At 37.8% G+C, this 15,960-nt stretch overlaps 1 protein-coding gene across 1 annotated transcript in view; it reads left to right on the plus strand.

The window, feature by feature from the left end:
* Positions 1-13,842, plus strand: part of GLT1D1 (glycosyltransferase 1 domain containing 1) — a 34,337-nt gene extending 20,495 nt beyond the window's left edge. Inside the window, exons 3-5 of the mRNA XM_008569603.1 lie at positions 4,327-4,432; positions 13,505-13,556; positions 13,834-13,842. Of these exons, the coding sequence (XP_008567825.1) occupies positions 4,327-4,432; positions 13,505-13,556; positions 13,834-13,842 (167 nt within the window). The remainder of the gene's footprint in view (positions 1-4,326; positions 4,433-13,504; positions 13,557-13,833) is intronic.
* The last annotated feature ends 2,118 nt before the right edge of the window (positions 13,843-15,960 follow it).

Raw genomic sequence — 15,960 nt, forward strand, 5'->3', positions numbered from 1 at the left:
ACAGGGATCCAAACCCATGACCTTGGTGTTACAAAGCTGTGTCCTAACCAACTGAGCTAACTGGTCAGCCTAATTCAGGTATTTTTAAAGACAATATCAATTTTCATGCTTTAAGTTATGAACCAATTACTATATAAACTTTGAAGTAACACATTGTATTTGTTTCTCCCTCTTGAGCATGTCTATATAAGATTTTGATGTATATACCAATCAGTCTTTCAAGTGTACACGTGTAAGAACAGAAATTTATAGCTAGCTTTATCTAAGGTATAATAGATTCCTGCTCCCATGCAGTGTGCTTTCTAGACTGTCTTTTATGTGCCCTAAACGGCATACAAGAGAAAACTTGACAATTAATTTGATGCTGGCTGAGAGTGTCTTAATGAAGCCCTTCCTTTGTTTTTTGTTGAGAATATGCTTTAGGCTTGGACCTAATAAGGAAGCAGATAGGATCAGGTGGCTGATGAAGAAGCCAAGTTTAGGAAATTGCGATTTTTTTTTTTCTCTCAGCAAGCTACTGGGGTGACATCTTCAGCACAAAAACTGATTTATGAAATAAGACCATCACATGGGTGGCTTTGAGTAAACCCACTTGGAAAATAGTTTGTATACCACTTTTCGGGCTCAGTTCATTTCAATGAATGCTACTTAAGGACTTAACTTGTAGCAGACATCATATTAGGAGCAAGAGGTAAAGAAATAAATAAGAGGGTCTTCCAGTCTACAAATAAAACCTAAAACCTTATGATACAAGACGTGGCACAGAAAGGGAAGGATTTACTCTGAGGGACTGAGAGAAGATTTCTGAGAGGAGGGCATGACTGAATAGAGTTTTGAAGGGTGCATAAGAGTTTTCAAATATATCCTCAAAAATTAAAAATAGAACTACTGTATAATCCAGCAATCCCTCTTCTGGATATATATCCTCCAAAGGAAATGAAATCAGGATGTTGAAGAGATATTTGTACTCCATGTTTATCGCAGCACTATTTACGATAAACATGACATGCAATCAACTGCGTCCATTGACAGATGAAAGGATAAAGAAAAAGTAGTGTATATATGTGTAATAGAATATTATCCAGACTTAAAAAAGACGGGACTCTGCCATTTGCAACAACATGGATGAGTCTGGAGGACATTGAATGAAACGAGCCAGACACAGAAAGATAAGTAACTGCATGATCTCACTTACACAAGGGTCTTCAAAAAGTTCATGGAAAGATTTACATTATGTTTTAATTCTATTTTTTCACGAACTTTTTGAAATAGCCTCATATGTGGAATCTAAAATGTCAGATTCATAGAAGTAGAGAGGAGAATGGTGGTTACCAGGGGCTGGGGTGGGAGGGAGGTAGGGGAGACGTTGGTCAAGGATGTTGGGGAGATGCTGGACAGGAGAAATAAGTCCTTGATCTATTGCACAACACGGTAACTATAGTTAAAAACAATTTATTGCATACTCGAAAATTGCTGAGAGTAGATTTACCTGTTCTTACTACAAATAAACATGTGAAATAATGCTTATGTTAACTAACTTAATTTAGCCATTCCACAATGAATAGGTGTTTCAAAACATCATGTGTACATCATAAACATATACAATAATAAAAAAAGAATTTTCAAGTATATTTTCTATGCATTATGCTACAACAGAGGACTTCTAAAAGTTTTTAGTCGCAATTATGGGTGAATTTATAAAAGTCTTTTGCTATTCAGGCTAACATGCTACTTACTTAAAGCTTTGTTTTCTTAACAATAGAATGGGCATCAAGTAAATACAGAAGTAAGTAATACAGCCTAAATTCCATTCTTCTATTTAATTCAAAAAATTTCTTATGTATTTAAAACTTTAGTATAAAACATTGTGAATCTGGCTATCAGTTATGGGATCTGCTTTGTACCAGTTATGTTAAATATAGTCTGTCATTTATTCTCACCAATCAGTCAGCTAATTAATATTATCTCCATTTCACAGATGAGATGGCTGGGGTTCAGAAAAACTGAGTAACTTGTCCAAAGTCATACATCTTTCAGGCGAAGAAGCGTAATTCTAACCCAGGGCTGTGTGGAGTCAAAGTCCTGAGCTTTCCCTGCTAAATTAGATTTGAATTATTGTTAAGTGGCTTATTGAGTAAGAAAGGCTGATCATCTCAATTATTAAATGTGGTCATACCTTTTAAACAGCTTCTTTGTTACTTAATGTATATTTTTTTAGGTATCTGTTTTTCTCTCTTTGATATTTTCCTGAGAAAGACTTTTCTGCTATTTTCCTTAGCCTCATTCAGTAGTAGTTTTTATTAGGGAAACTTTCCTTTGTGATAATAGGATGTATTAATTTCCTATTGCTTCTGTAACAATTTGCCACAAACCCAATGGTATAAAACATCAGAAATTTGTTGTTCTGTAGTTCTGGAGGTCAAAAAACAGAAATGGGTCTCCTAGGCTGAAATTAAGGTGTCAACAGGACTGTGTTCCTTTTTGGAGGCTCTTGGGGAGAATCTGTTCTCTTGTCTTTTCCATCTTCTAGGGACACCCATATTCCTTGGCTCATGGTCCCTTCCTATGTCTTCAAGGCCACCAGTTACTGGTGAAGTCTTTGTCACACTGTATCTCTCTGACATTGACTCTCCTGCCTTCCTCTTTGACTTGTAGTTTCCCTTGTGATTAAATTGGGCCCACCTGGATAATCTAGGATAATCTCCTCCATTTTAAGGCTAGTTGATTAGCAACCTCAATTCTATCAGCTACCTTAATTTCCCTTCCCAATAACATATTTATGGGCTCTGGGAATTAGGATATGGACATCTTTGGGTGCAGTTATTCTGCCTACCACAGACCTCCTTCTGGTTCCCAAAGCTTCATGTCCTTCTCACATGTGAAATCATTTACCCTATCCCAACATCTCCAAAAGCCTAAACCTATTGCTCGTGGCAAGTCATCTGTACTGGCTTTTCTGTGTCTGTCTACATTTTTGTGAAAGTTTGCATAAGTCCATAGTAAGGATTTCAAACAATATAAAATGTTATAGAGTGAAAAGTAAGTCTCACTCCAATCCCAGATCTTTAGTCTTCCAGGGTCTTTTCTCCAGAGGTGACAACAGCTAGTATTTTATGTATCTTTTCACAGATGTTCTGTGCATGTAGAAATACGTTTATCATTTTTATACATGCATATTGTGTCAACACACATGCATTTGGTGTTTTCACTTAACAGTAAATTTTGTCAGTCTTTCTATATGAGCACGTGCACACATGTACACCGCTCCTAAAGAAAGGGCTCGTCTTCATGAATGCACATGTAGTTTGTTTCTCAAATTTTGTTACTTCTAGCAGCCTTACCATACTCTTGTGCTTAGTATCTCGAGGCTGAATTCTTAGCAGTGCAATTCTAGGGTGAGAGTGACCTAGACAGAGAGAAAAGGATAGAATCTGCTAATTCACATGACAAAAACGATTTTAAGTTCAGTAAAAGGAAAGATCTGTATCTTCCCTTCTAAGTATCGAATCTCAATAGAAGTAGCTTGTTTGAGAAATCTTACTGGGAACTCAAGTCAGATCTGGTCTGTTGGGTCTGCAGGCCATAGTCTCTTGAAATTTTTAATTGAACTTTGGAAGTCCTTTTGGGGAGTTGCCCTTAATGAGCACATCCTTTAACTCGATATGAGCATGCTTGACGCCTCACGCATCTGTGCTCATGGAATGTTTATTGTGTAAGCCAGGGACTAGCCTCATCTTCTGCCTTCTGCCAGTGCAGGACCCCCTTGTAAATTCTCTCCCACTTTACACACTTAGTATTTTGAAATTTTTGGCTCTCACTTTAGTGGTGCCATCCATAATTTATCAGTCCTGCTGTACTGCACCTTCTTTGAAGCTATCGTCAATGACTGACTGTGTCTCCCTCCCTCCCCCTCCTAGTTTCTAGCCAGCATTGTGCCTGCTGGTGATAGTGAACCACAGGGCTAAATTTGGAGTGCCCTTTTTCTGTCACAAACCTTGATAGTTCTAGATTAGCCCATTTCCTAGGAATGAGAAACTTGGCTTTGTTGTTGGTGGCTCACAGTCTTTTTCATTTGTTAAAATGTAAGGCAAATTAATTGAAAAATAGTCCTGACAGCAACAGTTGGTGTCTCTCATGATTAATCTCAGCGTTGTGTTCATAATAGTGATACCTGTTGAGCTCTTCAGGAGAGTTGGGTAAAATTAAACAACAAAGCATAGCCCCTGTGTTCTGGGAACATCAGTTTTTAATATCATTGTTTGGACTGGGTCGGTGGGGAGTGGATCCAAAGCTCAATTCTGCTTTGTAACTGTCATCCTTTTGTAGGTCATGGAATTCCTTTTGGAATCATCTTTGGTGGAACTGACTTAAATGAAGATGCTAACCAAGGAGAAAAAAACAAAGTGATGGGGCAAGTTCTTCAGGAAGCCAGGTAATGCTTAAGAGAACTTCACCAGAGTCAAGCATTTAAACATTTTGGTTGGAATTAATTGAAACAGAAAGACGGAGGAAACCAATTGTTTGGGAGGTTTGCATCTTACCACTGAAAACCAATTTCACATGATCTTTTCTTTCATTTGGCATTTATTTATTTTGCCGCGAATAGTTGTAAACACGTTATTGCACTTGAATAAGACTTCACCTACAGTTAATATTAAATAAACATATTTAGAATGTTCTGCATGATAGAAATGACAGAATCGTTGCTTTCTTTTCCCCATCCCCAACCCCACCAAGTAATGGACTTTATGTATATAGCAGTTTTAGGTTTACAGAGAATTGAGCAGAAAGTACAGAGAGTTCCCATATGTGCTCCTCCCCCCACCACATGCACGGTTTCTTCTATTATTAATGTGTTACATTAGTGTGGTACATTTGTTACAATTATAAACCAATATTGATATATTATTAACTCAATTTTACATTAGGGTTCCCTCTTTGTATTGTACAGTTCTATGAGTTTCGCCAAGTGCATAATATCATGTATACGTCATCGTAGTATCATATAGAGTAGTTTTGCTGCCCCCAAAATCCTCTGTGCTCCACCTGTTCATCTTCCCCTTCCTCCCTTTCCTGCTGAAACCCTGGCAACCACTGATTTTTTTTTTCCCCATTACCTCAAACATTTATCATTTCTTTGTGTTGGGAACATTCAAAATCCTCTCTTCCAGCTAATTGAAAATATAGAATAAATTGATGTTAATTATAGTCACCCTACAGTGCTAGGGAACACTAGGTATTATTCCTCCTATCTAGCTGTGCTTTTGTACTACTTACCACCAATTACACATAATATTTTATTTAATTTGGCATGTTTTTTATTTTGCCACAAATAGTTATTATAAACAAGTCATTGCACTTAACCTACAGTTAATATTGGATAAGTATTCTTAGAATGTTCTGCATGGGAGAAAAGACAGAATCCTTGCTTTCTAAGAGATAATAATGCAGGCAAACTCCAGCCTTATTAGCACACAAGTTAGGATCTGTAGCTTTCTGAGCTATGTCAACCATTTATGAGAGGGGCCACCAACTGGATTTCTAAACTGTGGCTCAGTGGTTTCCCTCTAATAATTACTCCCAGCCATCACGGGGACTGGTGAGGTGGCTGCGGTGAGTACAGCTATATCTGCTCTAGGCAGTGTTTCTCAAAGGGTACACTGTAGGCATTTAGGACAGGACACTCATTAATTGTGTGGGTTTGCCCTGTGAATCTCTGACCCCAGACATTACCTGTTGACAGCAGCTCCCAGGTACTGCTACAGCTTATGTTTCCACATATTTCTCAAATGCCTGGGATAGGGGTGGTTAATGCCCCCAGCTGAGAATCACTTCCAGAGGTGTACTTCCCAGCTTTTTTCATGTTAAAACTGTTAAACAAAGTTTATGGGAGGCCATTGTTTTGAACTAGCCTCCTGCACTAGGCCCCAGCCAACCAGACCAAACCAGAATAGAGTCATTTGTGCTAAGTGCTGCGTAATCAAACTGAACTTTGAAATGGCCCAGCTTTTTAAAGAGCAGGAGAGTCTAGGAAGCCTGAGTCGGCCGGCGTAATAAGGAAGTCCCCGCTTTGCTCTAACCCTACAAGGAAAGTAACTGAAATGACCAATCTGCTTTTTGTTCTGTTTCTGCTTCCTTCAGGCCTTTTCTGTCTATAAAGCCAATCGCCTCCACTCAGCTCATCGGAACATTTGTTTTATAGAATGTGGTGTTGCCTGATTCTAGAATTTTTACAAAAGCCAGTTAGGATCTTTAAACTGAATTTATTGTGATTTTGTCTGTTGATGAGGTGAACTTAGAAAATGATCGTATTTGTACAGCATTCTGGAGTGAATTAGAAGGCTTGCTGGAAAAAAAAAAATCACTCCATTTTCTTTGCATAACAAATGCAGAAGTAAGAATGAAAATAACAATAACAGCATTATGAGTCCTCTACGATCACATAAAAATTGTGAAATAAGAGGAAATTGAAGGAACTAAATGTGCATGTGTACCCAAAACAAAGAATTTTTGTGATAGCAAGTTATGAGGTGAGTGGCAGGCTTCCTGGGTGATTCCAGAGACAGGTCGAGGGGGTTCCATGCAATTTGTTCTTCCAGGTCATCCTCTAGCTGCTGCAGCCATGAGAAAGTCTCACCTGTGTACAGGATAACCCTGGTATCAAAGCTTACAGACAGCCCAACAAGTACTATCTAAGTATCCTTTCAACTCCTTTGAATCTTCGAATCATTGTAAAAACAAAACAAAACAGGCAATTGATTTTTAACCCAATATATCACCAACCATCAATTTTCTGTGGCTCGTCTATCTCCATCTCATGGCTGGGAAGCTCTGGCCAGAGAATTTGGAACTCTTTGAGTCTTTATGTAATGGGATCATTCCTAATGCATACCACGGACCTCGTCTCATACTTGAGGTTCTGTTGTTCAGTGTAAGGTGCCTTTTTTTTGTAATGTAGATGTTGGTCTTACTTCTTAAAGCCAAGGTGGCAGTGCATGTCTTTGGATTTCAGGACCCTGCTTCTTCCTGATGACGTCCTAAACATAAATGTTGTGGCATTGCAACCTTCTAAAAATAGAAAGCACACATCACATTGTGCTTGTGTGAGTGTGTATGTGTGTATTACAGTAAACAAAGGCATTAAGACACTTTAGGGTTACTTTTAAAGGAGACCCATCATTACAGGTTTTCTTATTGTTCTTACACTCTAAAAATTTATTACCTTTAGATTCATGTAGTTTGTAATGCATTGTCTTACGGAAGGAAAATAATTCTGTTTACTAGAAACAATATTGAATGAATCCATCTTATAGTATCATCATTAGTATTATTCGTTGCATGGTTATTCAAACAAACATTGATTTTTATTTGTGGGGGGAGCAATTTTGATTGAAGTTAGTGGGCAAAGAAAGCTACATGTATCATAGATTTTTTTTGTCCGACACAATGCAGCATGCTTTTTTATAAAACGAAGTATTGAACTTGTCTAGCTTTACAATGAGTGTTTCATTTTTAATCAAATACTTTTAAATGGCTGTGTTTTACCTATAGGGTGTATTTTTAAGCTTTTTTCAAACATTGATTTTTATTTGTGGGGGGAGCAATTTTGATTGAAGTTAGTGGGCAAAGAAAGCTTACATGTATCATAGATTTTTTTTGTCCGACACAATGCAGCATGCTTTTTTATAAAACGAAGTATTGAACTTGTCTAGCTTTATAATGAGTGTTTCATTTTTAATCAAATACTTTTAAATGGCTGTGTTTTACCTATAGGGTGTATTTTTAAGCTTTTTTAGGTATTTTAAACTTTGTTTTCTATATAGTAGAGTATTTGAACTTATTTTAGCATCAGCTTTTTTACTTATAATGTAATAAGTATTTGGTAATTATAAATACTACAATTAAATAAAGAATATTTGAATCTTGTGGAAATTGTTTTGTGAAGGATTATCCAGGTATATATTGGCAAAACTTAATATTGCCAGCAGAGTTTGTATAAAATAAAGTACCTCAAAAATAGTTTTATAATTAGGAAACATATAACACGTATTAGGTTAAACTACGTGAGTTTGCTGTTTTGAAGGTCAAAAATGACTGAATATTGGTAATTTCATGTTTTTTTGAGCTGTACTGTTACTAAAGATGTTTTTGATAAATAAAATCGCATTTCAATGTGCACAATGTATTGTGAAATTGCAGTATTCAACCAAGAATGCAAAAGTGGTAGTTTTATATTTTTCATAAAAAATGTGTTGTTTTAAATTTCCTTATTACTGTAGGATCTTTGGGCTAGATACCCCTGTAAACTATTCTCTATTAGGTAGGTATAAAGTCAGGGCTGATAATTCTACAGTGAGGAGCCACAAGAAAGTATTATCTGCCTTTCTGGAATACATGAATTTTGTCTGGCAAAAATGATGGTGTTAACTCAAGTTCACCTCATCGACTCCTGAAGCTTTTACACTGGGCGCTCTTTGTGGATGAAAACCTGTCCAAGACTCTCCTTCTTCCCTGCATTTTCATACTGCCTCTGCATACCTAACCATGTTGTAGCTTCTCTTGAAGCCTTGGTCCCTGCATGATCAGCAGTGACTACTCAGTGGCGTGATGATGGTGATGATGGTGATGGTGATGATGATGATGAAGATGGTGATGATGATGATTATGATATGGTGATGATGATGATGATGACGGTGATGGTGGTGATGATATGGTGATGATGGTGATCATGATGGAGATGGTGATGATGATGATGATGACAATGGTGATGGCGGTGATGATGGTGATGGCGGTGATGATGATGGTGATGGTGGTGATGATATGGTGATGATGGTGATCATGATGGAGATGGTGATGATGATGATGATGACAATGGTGATGGCGGTGATGATGGTGATGGCGGTGATGATGATGGTGATGGTGGTGATGATATGGTGATGATGGTGATCATGATGGAGATGGTGATGATGATGATGATGACAATGGTGATGGCGGTGATGATGGTGATGGCGGTGATGATGATGGTGATGGTGGTGATGATATGGTGATGATGGTGATCATGATGGAGATGGTGATGATGATGATGATGATGATGATGTGATGGCAGTGATGATGATGGTGATGGTGGTGATGATATGGTGATGATGGTGATCATGATGGAGATGGTGATGATGATGATGATGATGATGATGTGATGGCAGTGATGATGATGGTGATGGTGGTGATGATATGGTGATGATGGTGATCATGATGGAGATGGTGATGATGATGATGATGATGATGATGTGATGGCAGTGATGATGATGGTGATGGTGGTGATGATATGGTGATGATGGTGATCATGATGGAGATGGTGATGATGATGATGATGATGATGATGTGATGGCAGTGATGATGATGGTGATGGTGGTGATGATGATGATAATGGTGGTGATGGTGATGATGTTGATGGTGATCATGATGATGGTTGTGATGGTGATGATGATCATGATGGAGATGATGATGGTGATCATGATGATGATCATGATGGTGATGATGGTGATGGTTACTGTGTGGAGTACAACCTGCTGTGTGATGATACCCTTCTCTCCTCACGTCACAGTGTCAGCTCTTGGTTCTCCAGGGGCATTTTCTTGCACTTTCCTCACCTCTTCATCCTTCTTCCTTCACTCTTATCTGCTTTTTGTTGGATTTTAAGATAAAACTCTACCTTGGTTCCTTTGTTTCTTTGCTGATTCAGTCAGCAGATATTTCTACCTGCTTACTGGGTGTGGGGCACTACTGTAGGTGCAGGGAATGGAGCCTTGAACACAACCGTGTCCCAGCTCTTGTGGAGCTGATATTCTACCAGGAAACTGGTAATTATGTTTGTCAATTTAACTTACTACAAAGCTGTCCTGAGTATTGCCCCTGAGCATCTATCTATGAAAACTCTTAGGAGGTAAAATGCATGGTTTTTGTGTCATTAATGGTATTTCCTGCTCAGCAGCTATTCTCCTCTTTTATGGTCTTGATTTTTTTCTGCAAGTTTGTGGCTGTGTCTGTTCACTGGCTACATGGGGCGGTCTAATATCTTGCAGAAGTCATGATAGTGGCGTCGGTACCAGTAGAAAGCAATAGTAGAAAATATTTATTGAGCATTAACTAGGGGCCAGGAACTGTGGCAAGCAATTTACCTGCTTTGTGTTATTTAATTGTGTGATTCTGATGTGTCCTGTTTTTGAAGCTTCCCACAAAGTAAGGTTTATACACTCCCCCTGAAGTGCTCATTGTTATGCAAATGCTATTTAGTTACTTTTCTTTCCTTTTTATTCTATTTTCACAGAATAAGTTTTATTACCTCAGAATTCAGTTTATTTGTACTTCTTGTCAGTTTTCAGGAGAAATGGAGAGCCTCTCATACCTGATCTTAGTGAAATGATCCTTGTGGGGCTTGACTCTTGTCCTGGTCAGCTGTGAGTGGCTCAAGGATAGGGAACATGGGTTCAGATGCAGGATCTAACACAACCTGCTCCTTCGCATCCTTCTTTATTATACCTAAAAAGAAGGTTCCTTACTTCTTCCCTGAATGGGTAACATGTGATTGGATGTATCTTGGATTGGTACCAGGGTCATGGGAGGTGGGAGGAGGAAGAAAGGAAATCTCGGAGAAGACACAGGCAGGGGAAGGGGAGCCTCCTGCAGGGAAGAACCCACCCTTTCTGGGTCATGCTAGTTAGTGGGGAGGAATTGTCCACAGTAATTATTTCTGCGTTATTTGCCTAGTGTGATTTTCTATTTCCACTATGCCTTCTACATTTACTAGTTAGAATTCTATTGTAAGGAAGAGTTGTCCCTTTGACCCTATTTGCTTATTCAATTATTTATGCCAATATGGACTCATGGATATTTATTTTATTTTCTTCTATGGGTTATCTATTACTGTATTGTTTATTTTGGTGCTTAAATTGTCCCAGATTTTGCCACTGGAGATACATTAAGTTAACACCTGTGTCCTTTCAGCACACCTCATCATTTTTTTAAAGATGACCGGGTAAGAGGATCTTAACCCTTGATTTGGTGTTGTCAGCACCACGCTCACCCAATGAGCTAACCGGCCATCCCTATATGGGATCCGAACCCATGGCCTTGGTGTTGTCAGCACCACACTCTCCCGAGTGAGCCACGGGCTGGCCCAGCTTTTTTTTTTTTTTTTTTTTTTTTTTTTTTGTCCTTTTTGAGACCGGCTGCACCGCGCTCACTGGCGCACCGGTCATCCCTATATAGGATCCGACCCGCGGCGGGAGCGCTAATGCACTCCCAGCGCCGCACTCTCCCGAGTGCGCCACGGGCTCGGCCCACGGCCTCCATTATTTCTGAGGAGAAGTCAGCTGTTAAGTTCACTGTGGTTCTCTTGTAAGTGATGAGTCATTTTTCTCTGGCCTTTTTCAAGATTTTTTCTTGGTTTTTGGCTTTCATCATTTTGACTGTGATATGTCTAGATGTGAATGTCTTTGTGTTTACCCTACTTTGAATTTGCAGAGCTTCTTGGATGTGTAGATTAATGTTTTTCATCAAATTTGGGAAATTTTCAGCCATTATGTCCTTGAATACTTTTTCTGTCCCTTTCTCTCCTCTACTTCTGATACTTGCATCATGTGTATGTTGGTGCATGCAACCTGTTCTATTTAACAAAAAAAAAAGAATATATTTGATAATATTAAGGTGCTAAACATGGTTTTAATAGCTGCATACGATTCTATTATAAATTATTCAACTGATGCTTTGAGGTTGGGCATTTATATTTTTCTCTATTGTAAACATCACTACAGAAAACAAAATGTTTCTGTCCTTGTGCACTTATCTGATTTTTTTCTTTAGAATAAGTTCCTAAAGGTAGAATTGCAAGGTCTAATACTATGAATATATTAATACTTTAATACAGTTTCTAAAATTCCTTTTCAGAAAGAATTTTCCCATTGCACTTCTCTAAGTAGGTGAAGTACTTATTTCTCCACCATTGTCAGCACTAGGCATTTTCATTTTTAAAACTTTGCCAGTCTTATATGTGATAAAATGCTTTCGTATTGTGTTAATTAGATTTATTTTGTTGGAAAAATTTCACTTTTTTTCTCATGTGTTATGGTCCCTTGTATTTGTTCTCATGCGAATTTCAGTTACCATTTCTCTTTTTTTCCTATTAGGTGTTAGTCTTTCTTGTTAGTTGTGAAGAGACAATTAGTAAGGATATTATTCCTCTTTTCCTCATATAAGTTTCACATGTTTCCTTCACATTGTTATGTTCATATTAATTTGTTTGTGGTACTTAAATTGGCTTTAAATTTTAATATAGTCAAATCTAACTTATCTTTAGAGTTTATTTTATACTTTTCTGAGGCTCAGACCAGGTGCATATTTACTTCTGTCATTTTGTAGTTCTCTTATAGTTTTATCTTTTTGACTTAACTCTTGAGCCATATTTTTAGATTTATGGTGTGGGATAGGAAACTAACTTTTTCCACTTGTTTAACCACTTCTCTGATTTTAGGCAATATTAAATTCTTAGATATATTTGGGTCTATTTCTGGCTTTGTAGTTGGTTTTGATCTTTTTGTCTTTTATTGCACTGTTGACACTTTTATTTTATATTAGCTTATTTTTAACACTATTTTAGTTATTAACTTTTAATATGTTTTTGTATCTGCTAATACAAGTCCCATCTCTAAATTCTTCTTTATTAAAATTTTCCTTGTGGTTTTTTACCCAATTATATGTATAAATAAATTTTAAATGGATTTGTCAAATTCCAGTGGAAATTCTCTTGTAGATATTGTTTGAAATACTATTGATTTTGACATTTAATTTGGTTAAATGAACGTCTTTATAATATTGAATCTTCCCATCTGAGAATGTGGTATACATTTTCATGAAAAGGTATCTGTTAATAGTCCTGTACTTTATGACAAAGACAATTTTCTTTTTTCTTTCTTTTTTTTTTTGGAAAAACAATTTTAGTAAGTAGATTACCCTCACATTCTTGCTAAGGAGTCCTTTGTGGATTTGCTAAAGAAACTATTTAACTGTTTTGAAATGTAGACATTAACAAGGATAATCCATGTACATTCAGTAAATCTTGAGTGCTTTCGCATCATCTTCCTTTGGTAAAACTAGTGGATTGGACAGGCTGCCCTTGGAGGTTCCAGGTGGAAAACTAAGTCCCTTGCTTCTCCTCTGCATCTTGCTTTCTGGATTTTGATTTTATCCCTGCTTACCTGAACTTGCATGGACAGAACAAGAAAAATAGGAAATTTTGAGCTTCATTTAGCTTACTTCCTGCATATGCAATTTTTTTGGATGTGAGTAGAGATTAAACCAAATGGCTAGTGACCATGAGTAATAAAGATTGATTGTGCTTTAAATTTAGTGTCTTACCTTGTCTGTCATAATCTGTTCTGAAGAGCTGTTTCACAGTTATGTGTACTGAATTCTGGCCTAATTGCTTCCATTATTTTTGTTCATTTACTAGATTTGCTGTCGCCTTCACAGCGTCAATGAAAGAAATGGCACAAATGCAGTGGGTATGTGTTTATATTGTGTTATTATTTTGGTTGTGCTGGTGAAATTGTAGAATTGGAGAACTGAAAGGCAGTCTCATCAGACTGACTGCATTCCCATGGGCACTGCTTTTTGTGGCCACAACAGTGTATTATGTTTCCCATATATTGATTTTTTTTTGTGTGTAGATACTCTTAATATTTCACTAATTTTTTTCTTTGATATTGTTGCTAAATGACAAAGAATAGCCCAATAGCCAAAATCCTTTAAAATTTTGTCTGTTTTCTCTTTATGTTCCAGATTGGGTGATTTACAGACTGCACTATAAATGTTGCAGCAACCTCATATATACTGAGAGTAAAAAGTCTCTCAGGAGGCAGAGGTAGTTTCCTAGGTTGAACTATTTATTGAAAGAGCTTTAGAGAGTCAGGACTTTGTAGATCTACAAATTAATTTATTTATTGACTCTTGTGTTTATTATGACGCAGGGGACAAGTGAAATGAGCTGGAGGGTGTCTGAGTTTTCAGTGGGGAGTTATGAAGAGGCACCATAGATCTGGTGCCTGCAAAATGAGAGAAAAAGCCAAAGGTCAGTTTCCTCTGGTGGATGAGGCTGTTCTCTCAGGCAGTGGGGCCTGCAGTGAGCTTGTGTCACCAGCATTGTGAGCTGCTGTGCACAACACCTCATTGGTTGTACACAGTGCTCATGCCCTTATTCCTCTGGTGGATGAGGCTGTTCTCTCAGGCAGTGGGGCCTGCAGTGAGCTTGTGTCACCAGCGTTGTGAGCTGCTGTGCACAACACCTCATTGGTTGTACACAGTGCTCATGCCCTTATTGCTTGCAGGCATTGTTCCTGTTGGGATTTTACAAGCTATGCCCATTCTTTATAGAATCTCAATTTGCAAAATTTAGCACTTGGAAACTGCTGCCTTGGGACAGTCATTTGTGGGGCTGGTGTCCTCTTCCTAAAGCTCAGAATATTAGACATATGTGAATGTGAAGGTTCACTACAGCCAGAGTGGGCATATGGTTTATCCTTCACATCAAACACTTCTAAGGTGGAGAACTGAGGTTGCATTTCTTAGAGCAATTTAGTGAATTGTCAATCTCAGAAAACAATACCAGCAGCAGCAACAATAACAAGCTTCCTGGCTTGTAGTTTTACTGCTGCACCTGTTAGGCTATCCGTCTGTCTTGTTCAGGTAGTTATCTAAACCAGTGTTTCCTCAAGTGGGGACCATAGACTTCTGAGGGTCTCTGGGTAAATTAAAATATTAATTCACTTCCTGACCTACCACTACACATAGGTTTGTGTTGCCAGTTCCGTCCACCTAATGCACTTCACAAAACTAGCCAGGAGTCCTCTTGTCATTCAGATATAATCCCAAGTATCTAGAATTCAAAATTATGGATGAGGAATGCTGAGACTTTTGACTTTTATATAGAAAACAAAAGTATTCCAACTTGAATAACTTCAGCATGGATGGAGTTAAATGCAGAAGGTCAGTTTGTTACACTGGACAGGGAAATAAAAAATTTCCTGCATGCCCTGTTGAAGTCATAGGGGAAAACCTTTTCTCTGAAGTGTGTGTGATAAAATCAACAGATCTTCTGTATGTAAACATATTGCATGTCTTTGCTAGCAATTCCTGGCCGTTCTGCTAAGGGTAAGAAGACTTTTTAATGAATAGAAATAGTAAACAAGGGAAGAGACGAATTTAAATAAATGTCTTTGACAAATGTGAAGGAGTTGAGTTTCACTCTTTCTAGATTTGAGGATATTTAAGAAATGAAACAATAAATATTCTTAACACCGTGGATACAGAAACAGGCAGCTCAAGCTCAGAATAACTCAATGTTTGTGTTTCTCAGTGGAGAATGGCTTTCTTCTAGATGTGAACATGGAAAGGTACATTGGGAAAAGGATTTTTCAAGAGATAATTTAATTTCTCATTATATGCATTTCACTGAAGTCAAAAGAATACTTCCTTTAATATTTAAACCACAAAAAACCTGCATATTTCTTCATTTTACCTTTTTTTTGGTGACTGGCCAGTATGGGGATCCGAACCTGTGACCTTGGTGTTACCAGCACCACACTCTCCCAAGCAAGCTAATTTGCTAGCCATATTCTTTCATTTTAAAACTCAACTTACACTTAGAACATTCAGAAACATATGGGAATAATACATTTTTAAAAAATTTTGGGTGTGGTTCTGAGGGCTTTAAAATGAGAGCATGTGAGAGTCTCTCTCTCTCTGCTCTACCATTTTCTGCCATGTGAGACTCCTGGGTCACTGTTGCCACCACCAAGACCCTCACCAGATGTGTTCCCTATACTGTGGACTTCCTAGGCTCTGAAATTGTAAGCAATAGATTTTGTGTTCTTTATAAATTATCCAGTTACAAGGATTTTGTTATGAGCA

This window comes from Galeopterus variegatus, unplaced genomic scaffold (assembly GCF_000696425.1).
Source record: "Galeopterus variegatus unplaced genomic scaffold, G_variegatus-3.0.2 Scaffold516, whole genome shotgun sequence".
NCBI classification, from domain to species: domain Eukaryota; kingdom Metazoa; phylum Chordata; class Mammalia; order Dermoptera; family Cynocephalidae; genus Galeopterus; species Galeopterus variegatus.